At 40.3% G+C, this 9,731-nt stretch overlaps 1 protein-coding gene across 1 annotated transcript; it reads right to left on the bottom strand.

Annotated features, from left to right (window-relative positions):
* Positions 1–414: 414 nt before the first annotated feature.
* Positions 415–9,205, bottom strand: CHI3L2 (chitinase 3-like 2). The gene is made up of 10 exons (XM_006899289.1): positions 9,166–9,205; positions 8,649–8,678; positions 7,640–7,841; positions 7,288–7,344; positions 5,505–5,655; positions 4,799–4,923; positions 4,427–4,556; positions 2,193–2,375; positions 1,289–1,405; positions 415–555 (listed from the first exon to the last, which is right to left on the bottom strand). Exons 1-10 carry the CDS (start codon positions 9,203–9,205, stop codon positions 418–420), a joined length of 1,173 nt encoding a protein of 390 aa, XP_006899351.1. The 3' UTR covers positions 415–417.
* Positions 9,206–9,731: the final 526 nt, after the last annotated feature.

Raw genomic sequence — 9,731 nt, forward strand, 5'->3', positions numbered from 1 at the left:
TGTGAGCCTCCATTTGTATCATACTACTGAACTCCAAAAACAGTAGCACTGCCTTACACCACAGGGTAAAGGCTTTGCACAAAGAGGTCACACTTGCTGGAATATAAATAGCTTATGATTGTGCCTTGGGGCAACTTGTCAGCAGATACAAAAGTATAAAGCCAGGCTCAGATCCAGGTCTGAAAGTCGGTGGAAATCTTGGAAGACAGAGGTCTTGTGGGGAGTCTGATAAGGCGAATCCTGAACAAGAATTCCTGGAGAGAGTGTAGGCGGCAAGGTCATCTGGCCTGATATTCTTTATAGGTAAAACCTGGAAACAAAAAGAAAATTATTTCCCAAGGTAGTAGCTAAGGGGGAAAATACCCAACAACCCATTCACAACAGGAAAGGAAAAGGAAAGAAAAGACTCAGTTACCTTTAGGAAGAACCAAGGCTTTTCTTGACAGCCTGGACAAGAGGGTAGTGACCCTGGTTGCAGGATTTACCAGTGAAGTCATCCATATCAATAGACCAGATCATGGCCCCTCCCAGGTTTAAATTCTTTAGAAACTGAACCTAAGGGAAACAGACATACAACAGGAGGTTAGAAGAGACCACTGAAGGCCTATGTAGCCCAAGTAAAATTCAAAGGTTTGAGTTTAGAGTGTACCAGGAACTTAAAGTATAGCAGAGCTTAGGGACTTCCTTAAGGGAAAGATGAGGTCGAGTTTCTTAGGTTTGTCCATTAAATTAAAAAAGAAGAAGCCACCCACTATTAATCACCCCTTGTCCTGCCTCATGGAGTGACTACATTTCAGTTCCAACATTTTGTGAGTTTCAAACACTCTCCAGGATTAGGAAATCGGAAACCAGGAGCAAGACAATTGTAGTTGTAAGTTACATTGATGCCTCCATCTTGCCCTAAACCTAGAAGGCAAAAATGTCTTACAAAAGTCTAAGAATTGATAGGCTCAGAAAGTTGGAGGCTTCTAGCAGGCCAGTCCATGAGGACTGAAGGACTTGTCCTCAGTTGATTTACCAGATGGATAACTACTTTTGACATAGGCTTCAATGTCTCCTTTATTCCCGTACCCTTCTCCCTCTTCTCTCCATCCCTCGATTCTGCTCTTGTTCTAAAGTTTCAATTCTTTTTTGAGCTCTTTTCCCACTTATGTTCTGACTCTACAGTATACAACAACAGGATCTTCGAGTCTTCCCTTCTGCCTAGAACCTCAGGGCATTTCACCACGCATTACATTCTCCAGCCAAAGGAATGTTCTGCCATCCCCAGAGCCTCTTGTCTGCATACCTTCTTCTTCACACTTTCCACATCATCATAGCCCACCCACTGGTTTCCCTTGACTGCATAGGGAACTTGCTGATCCTGCATTCTTGTGATCTTGGCTCCTGGCAGGAACTGGCAGATCTGGGGAAGAGGGCAAGAAATCAGTCAGTGATGAGGTCTTTTGAAATATATTGAGGTAGATAGTGTAGAGAAATCACTGGTGGATTTAGGGAAATATCAGAATCTTTATCCTAGAAACTAGGTAATGAGAAAAATGGTCTGACATAATATACAAAATACCATCAGCAATTTTTTTATGTAAAACCTCATCAGAAGGAGCCTTAGTCAGCTAAAAAAATACTAATTAAAAAACGACTAGAGTTTGAGATCAAATCCTAGCACTCAATTCTAGATAACATTTCCCATGTTGGGCTGCCATTATCTACAGAGGTTATTGTAGACTGTCTTCACTTTCATCCAACTATCCTGTTCCATTCCCCACCTACCCTATTCCAGGATGCCTCCTTCCATCATTAGCTATTTCCTCTTTGTATTAGCAATAGTAAAAGCAACTACAAATAAATTAGTGAAAAAAGCATTCCAGTGTTACATATAAATTTTTTTTAATTCTTTTAGGTTATATGCACCTTGTATATTGGGCTGCTAACTAAAATCTTGGAGTTTCAAATCTACCAGCCACTCCAATATTTGGGTTATGGAAATGTCCCAAGAGATCTGTTGGTTGAGCTTTGATTAATCTTAAATTAATTTTTCTATGTTACCTGAACTTTTTATTTATTCAATTAGGCTGAATAATATAGTCCAATGAACTGAGCAACTTAGACAATTATCCCTGTGATGCCAAATTTATTTGTCTATTCTATAGACTCTAATCTAGACATTGAGAGCCTATGGAACTGCCACGTACCTCATAATAGGCCAGAAAGCCTGGAGATTTGGTGATGGGGCCAGCAGTTCCAGGTCCAGAGGCGAGGGCTCCCACAGAAGTTTCTGCAGAGGCCAGTGTGAAAGTATGGCCATATGTGGGAATGCCCATAACCACCTTCTCTGCTGGCATCCCCTTATTTATCCAGTATCCTACGGCATATTCCTATATAAAAGAGGACAAACTGAGGCACATGATGTAAGTTGTCTCACTCTAAATTCAACAGAAATGACTCCTTCTTCCCTTTCTATATTAGTGAAATGTGAATAGTCACACTGGGACTAAAGTGCTTTATTTTAATGAATTAATGTTCCTTGGGACTAAGAGACTAGTTTGATGTTTTTAAGGCCATGAAAGAAAATTGAACAGTGAACGATAAAAGAAAGAAAGCAAATGACCTAGAAAAGATAATATCAATGTTGTCGATATCATTCTTTTCCTTTTGTGTCAATTGTCCATGAAATTTGTCTACACCAATGTGGACTAATTGTGCCTTCTGACAAAGATGAGATAAGATCACTATCAGACTCATAGCCAGTGAGGCCTCACAAAAACTTTAGGCCTGAAAGGCCAGCAGGAAGTAGACAACTAGCTCTAGCCTTCCTTCCCTCCAGGGCAAAATGAGAGGTTTGTAACAGTCTGTCTCTTGATCTTCGAAAGTAGCCCAGTGTTGAGGAAGGAACAAGGGAGTTTGATGTGACCTTGTCACACAGAGTTCTACAAAAGCTTCAGATTAGAAACCAGAAGATCAAGCTCTGGATGGACGAGTTCTGTCACTGTAAATGTGAAGATTTAGAAAAATGCAACTCAGAAAATACATTTTCCTCCTCAAAGTGTAGAAACACAAAACTATGTATTTGTACCAAAACAATACAAATTTCTGAGATGTAAAATTTTTGGCTTGAATTTTTCATCTCCTGTCACTTTCCAGAACCTTCACATCTATATATGAATCTGCTTCACATGAATCTGCTGGGCTTCCGTTTCATCATCTGTGAGTGGGAGTAGTATTTCCTGCCCACCCAACCTCACAGAATTGTTCTAAAAGTCAAGTTAAATGAGGAATATGCATGGGTTCTGGAAGGTACCAAGTGCTGTATATGGAACCAGGAAATGTACTGAAGATACAGAACTCAAGAATGGATGGGTGACACCCTGGACCACAAGCAGATAAGAGAGCTTATGGCTTTTCAACTGCCAGGTCTTCTGACATTTTCCAGGGGGCTTTATACTGGCATCTAGTTAAAGCATTTCCTCTGTTCTCAGTTGTTGTTGTTGTTAAGTGTTGTCAAGTCATAGCAACCCTATGAGCGAAAGATCTGAACACTTGTAAAACTTTCATCGTTTCTCCATGTTCATAGAGTTTCTGGAAGCAAGCTATTTCAGAAGTGGATACTGATGGGGTGGTATTGATAAGTTCAGAATTCTTTGTGTATGTGTCAGTTATGGAACTATAGTTATATAGTTATAAAACTGGCATCAATTTTCTCCAGCTTGCAAGGCTAGTTGCTTGACCTTTGAATTCTTAGAAGTTTCCTTTCTTTAATCTGTTTCTCAGAAGAGGAGATGCATCTCCTTGATCAGAAGTTATTCTTTGAAGCTGTCTTTCCCAGTCATATGTAAAATATAACTTAATCTGCCTGTTTGCCAGGAAAGGGAGTACTGAATTAACTCTTATTTTTCCAAAACCTGTTTTTCTGTTATATGCTAACTAGTTTATAAGTTGTCTGTTTACTGGTATCTGAGTGTGTATGATTTTCTTTCAGATATAGAAATTCTTTGATTTTACTTAAAAAAAGTGCATTGTTATGTGAGTTGGTGTCTCACCCTAGCATAAAAGCCTGATGACTTCTCCCAGGTGGGGAGGCACTCTTTGAGGCCAACTCACTTTCTTTCCAGATCTGTAATAAAGTGTGCATGGATACTGCAATCTGTTTGTCTTATTGGCAATTGACTATGGAAAGAACCCCTTGCGTTCAGTAACAATACCACTCATGCTTCCAAGCTTGTTCTAATCAAGGAGCTCCACCAAACACTGTTTGCCATGGGTAAATGTTATCGCATTTGACACATCAGTGTCACAGTGTTTAGCATCACAGCAACCATTGTGCTCAGTAGCCCTCAAGATTGTCTGATTTTCTGTTGTGCACCTCCCTGGTCTGAGAGCTCTTCCTAAACAGTGAGCATCTCCACTGTGGTTTCTCTGCACAACTCACCACATTGTAGTAGGAGCTTGTCCCTCTGTCCAACTGCCCCTTTCTCAAAGGGCTGTTGTGGCCAGTCACGAGAGGCTTTTCCCAAATTCCATGGAAGTCAAAGGACAAGAGGTTGATGAAATCTAGTTCACTATAATGCCAAAAGCAAAGGAAAACATGCTGTGATGAGCAGGGGAAGACAGAATTTTAAGCAGTAGTTATAGTTATAGAAATTGGTCATGAAAAATAATTTCCTGATCGCGTAGTGTGGGGTCAGTGCAGTGAGCGTCATCCCTGCCCTCCTCCACTCACTCCTAAGGCACAATGTAGCACAGCATTTGCATGGATCAGGTTGAAGACAGAGCAGTGAAGAGGCTGTTTCTACATACTTACTTGGCCAGATTCTTGATCTGATAGCTGTTATCAACCATCTGCCTCCCTGCAGACACTCCTGCAGTCAAGAGAAGCCTCTCTGTTTTTGATTTTACAAAGTCCTTCTGAAAGGCGTCTGCTAACTCCTGTGGAAAACAAGATCTGTGTCTGGGAACTAGAAAGAGGTCAGCCATGTCCTTACTCTTCACAGATGAAGATGCCTCACACCTGCAGCTGCTGAGGAATATTCTACATTTCCAAATGTGGAGGTAGACACTCCAGGAAAAGGAAGACAGTAGGAAGTCCCAGCCTCACTCTAGCCAGGAAAATGAAGATGCCCTAGAAGGAAAAAAAAAACCCTATCTGGGTCTTCTCCTTATGTGTCTTCTGAACCAAATTCCTCTTCTATCTAAGCACCAAAGGAATTCATCTTATGAATCTCACACTTTTTCATATGGACATTTTGTTCCTTTTGTTACCATGTTTTGTCATTATATAAAGAAGTGCTATTATTTGGTCTTGTCTTTGCTCTTAAATCAATAGAGACTTCTTGAATGTAAAAGCTATGCCTTTGCAGAGCCCCGGATAAAAGCATTTACTGGCTTTCCTGGGTGGAAGTGGGGGACTTCTCGTAGGTAAATGTCTTCTCTTAAAACCTAATATCTTCTTTCCTTTCCCTTGCATTGTCATATTAAAGGCACTGAATATACCATGGAATTTAGCTTACGTGAATCAGCTCAGTGAAATGTGTGTTGTCTTTCAGATCTGGGTAGATCCAGCTTACATCCAGTCCATCAAAGTTATGGTTCCTTAGAAACAGGATTACAGAGTTGACAAATTCCAAGCGTGATGTAGAAGAATCAACCATGGGGTGGAAACTGGATTAAAAAAAAAAACCATAGGGTTGGTGGTGTTTCGTTGTTGTTTTTTTAAAAAACAAACAAACAAAAAGAATAGGCAATATTCACAGCAGATTATTTTTCCACAGAAATGTCTTAAATGTCTTTCCTTCCCTCAGTATATTGTCTCACCATTTGCCTATCCTAATTACTCCTGTACATCTTTTAATACAAATGGGGCAAGGAAGGTAAGCATTGTGGGTGTATGGAAGGTCACTGGATCATGTAGTTGATTAGGTCATGTTGTGGATTAAATGACATCCCTCAAAAGTTATATTGGGGGGGGGGAGTTTTATTAAAGCCCTGGCCTCTGAACCTATATGTATATCTGTTTAGAAATATGATTTTTCTTTTGTTATGTTAGTGAGGATGGGCCAAAGTAAGGTGAATCCTAAATGTAATCACTTTGCACATTATGGTTTTTAATATTTTGCAAAGCACCTACTACAGAGCTTAATAAAAAAAAATTGATGCCAACATACACTTTCACAACAATTATCTGGTGATAGTTCTAGCCATTTCCTTACTATTCCCAGATGGGAATGTTTCTTGCCTATATCTGCCCAGGATTTTTCCACATTGGCAGAACTGATTCAAAGCTGACCCTCTGGTGGGTTTCAGAGGCAATAAATCTCACTGGAGGAGACTGCCCATCTTTCTGTAGCAAAGCTGATGGTGGATTTGAACTGCTAGAAAGGTGCCTCTATGAGCTAGAAGTTCAAATCTCTACAAACTATCAACAGTAGTTGAAGTACAACTTTCATTCTTATATATTTATATTTACTTAGATCTTGATGGAAATGGAATGTTATTTTCCTATGCCAGGAACTATCATGTATACTGTAGTCTTTATATTAACGACTATCTTACTTTTATGAAAAGTCATCTTGATAGTCTTTTATGCTATTCTGTGCCCTCTTTACCTCTCCATGCAGTCATGACATATAGCTTCTATGACTATAGACTCCTGCTTTCCCAGGCCTGGTTTTTAAATGTAAATTACTCATTTCCTTTAACTTCCGTAGTACAAAGTTAAAATCTCCAGTGATTTTTAAAAAAAAAATTACATTCCCCACCTAATATTATCTCCTCATAATAATCCATGGTTTGGGTACATTGTCAGGAGGCATCAGACCTTGGAAAAGAATATAATTCTGGAAAACGCGTTGTCATAGAAAAGGAGGAACACCCTCAACAGAATGGATTGACACAGGAATTGTAGCAGTGGGTTCAAGTATATCAGAAATGATGTGGATGGTGCAGGATAGGGTAGGGTTCAGAGCTGTTGTTCACAGGGTCACTATGAGTGGTAGAAAACTCGATGACCCAAAACAATAATAACATCACTCATAAAGTAGATAAACTTCATGTAAATGATCAAGAGTTCACTGAATTCTGCTCACCACCCAGTTTCCCCCTGGCCTTTTGTGTCTAGACACCTGAGTCCTATTGCCAAGTCTGGGCTTGGTGATAAAAACTCAAATCAGTTTTTTCTGGGCCAAAAAAAGACCCCCTTCTCAATGCTCAATGTCTCTTGTGGGGAGAGGGAAGGAAGTGGTAATGAAAAGAATTGTTCCTAAAAATAAATAAAATTAGAGATTGCATTCTTACATTTTGGAACCAAGCTTGAATCCGCCAACAGACAAAAGAATTTTCAGTTTGGGATTCCTGCAGTAAAAAAAGAATTATTTATTATTATTATTATTATTATTATTATTATTATTATTTTACTATTAGGGAAAACTTTAACTAGAGGGTTTGTAGAAAATGGAACCTGGTTGCTAAGTTCAATAAAAGGATAGAACACTGGGGAGAAGTGTAGAACATACAGATTCAAGATTATATTCAAGGAAATACATTGAAATAATGAACAAAGTAGTTGGTAGTTGACCACAGGACCCAGTGTGAATCTCCCTCCTTCCTCTAAGATCCACCCTAGATGTGCCGTTCCCATCATACTGACTCGGTTTTGATACTCTTGATGGTCTGGTAAAGCAGTGCTTCCGCCTTATCCTTGATAATGATCTTGTTGTTATTGATGTCAGCAAATGAGTAGATTAGATGTGAACAAAGGAAGGGATCGATGTACTCAGGAGTAAACTTCCCTGGTTCCTGGCGTTCCTGGGACCAGTTGGTAAAGTAGCAAACCAGTTTGTAGGCGAATCCTGAAGTAAAGAGAATCAAACCAGATCCTGGTGCTGTTGCATTAGGAGCCCAAGAAACCACAGCATTATGCCAAGAACCATTGTCTTCTTGGCTCATGCAGTCAGAATCCAAACTCCAGTCAGAAAACACATGGAGCGACAGCAATGATGTCAAAATGTAAAACACCCACTGCTGTGTGTGTGTGTGTGTGTGTGTGTGTAGGTGGCCAAGAGAACAGAGAGTGAAACCAGGTTGATTGTTCCTTGGAGGCAAGGATTGTAAAACTTCGTCTCATATTATTTGGTCATGTGGTCAGGAAGGCATAGTCCTTAGAGAAGGACATCATATCTGGAGGTGTAGAGGGTCAGAAGCTGGAGGAGATGGATCAGCTCAGGGACTGACCATGGCAGTGGGGTCAAGTGTGTCAGAAATGATGCAGTTGGCTCAGGATAGGGTGGGGCTCAGAGCCGCTCTTCTTAGGGTCATTACAAGTGGATTTTCTGAGTACATTTCCCATCTTTTCTTGGAGGAACCCTTGGCAGGTTTGCACCCACGGTTGAGGTGCCACCATTGGATTATCAGCATAACTCCCCAGGGCCTATGCCACCAGAGTCCCATATATATATATATTTGGGAGAGACAAAGACAAAGAAACAGATGAAAATTAGAACCACAAAAGTCAAGAGTTACAAATAGAATCTGAACCATAAATGTATTCGTGAAAAATGGCTAAAAGAGAAAGAACTAAGCGGAAACAAACCAATAATCAGAAACTAAAGGTTTCAGACCCAGCAGACCCAGAGAGCAGTAACTCATAGACTACTTACCTCCCTGAAGCAGCAGCAAGACAACAACACCTGTAGGACATAGAAAGGGAAATCTGTTGAATCATAGCTGGTTCTCCTGTCCAGGGCATCAGCAAGCAGTAAGTGGGTGTGCTTACATACAAAGTGCAACCTCACTTCTGGGCTCTCTCGCCACAGCTGCTGTGGTCCCCAGACCTTATATGCTCTAAAATGCGCCCAGATGACAGCAAAGAATGTGACTCTCACCACGATGCTCAGACAAAGATAGAGCTTAGTCTCTGTTCAGTCTTGGGCTCCAGTTCTGACTGGCAAGAAGCACCTCTGTGAAAATGAGCTCATTCCAGTAATACAAAGACCTCTCTTCTGCTCCATTGTCCATTTAACAGCTTTTTCTAGTTCGGTTGTACTTACTCCATAGAGGTTTTTGGTACAAAAGTCAACAGAAAGAATGAATTCCCCAAAGAGTAACAAGATCACTTTCCAGAGGTCTAACTTCCCTCCCCTAACTTCTTGGCTGAATTCTCAGTCCCATGCTTACCTGCCCAGATATACTTCCGATTCATGGTGATGGCTCCCATAGCTCTCCCAGCTCCTTTCAGGGTGCACACACTCTGGGCCTTTTATGCTCCAAAGTTGCAACAGCCTGTCTTTTGGGAAGGAAGAGAGCAGCAGCTCAGGAGATTCCAGGGACTTTCCCTAACACAGGTGCCTTGTGCAACTTCCCAGCAATGAGACTCAGGTTTGAACAATGGCAGCTTCCAATTATCAGAGAGATGCTGTGGGGACAGTTCTTTATTATTATTATTAATTTTCTTTTACTTGAATGAGTATTTACAAATCATATTGGGTTTTCATTAACTCATTCATAGACATTTTGTTTTATGATGCCTAACCAAACCCTTGTGGTATATTGCATTTCCCTTCACTCATGTATTTATTAATTTTTTTGTCCCCCTTTCCCTCCTTTCTCATCCCTGTTAACACCTCAAAATTGATCTGTGTGTAAAAATTTCCTTAATTTTTAAAATATTTGTGATATTATACCATAATTGTCCCTTTGTGATGAACATACCACTCAACAAGATTTATTCTAGAATATATCCA

Source organism: Elephantulus edwardii, unplaced genomic scaffold (assembly GCF_000299155.1).
Source record: "Elephantulus edwardii isolate Elephantulus edwardi_28Jun2011 unplaced genomic scaffold, EleEdw1.0 scaffold00252, whole genome shotgun sequence".
NCBI classification, from domain to species: Eukaryota; Metazoa; Chordata; class Mammalia; order Macroscelidea; family Macroscelididae; genus Elephantulus; species Elephantulus edwardii.

Coding starts and splice junctions, on each gene's coding strand:
- CHI3L2 (XM_006899289.1), bottom strand. CDS start 9,205: ATGGGAGCCATCACCATGAATCGGAAGTATATCTGGGCAG. Junction 1,406..2,192: donor GCTTTCTGGCCTATTATGAG/GTACGTGGCAGT, acceptor CCTCTTCCCCAG/ATCTGCCAGTTCCTGCCAGG. Junction 556..1,288: donor TGGAAAGTGTGAAGAAGAAG/GTATGCAGACAA, acceptor TGTTTCCCTTAG/GTTCAGTTTCTAAAGAATTT.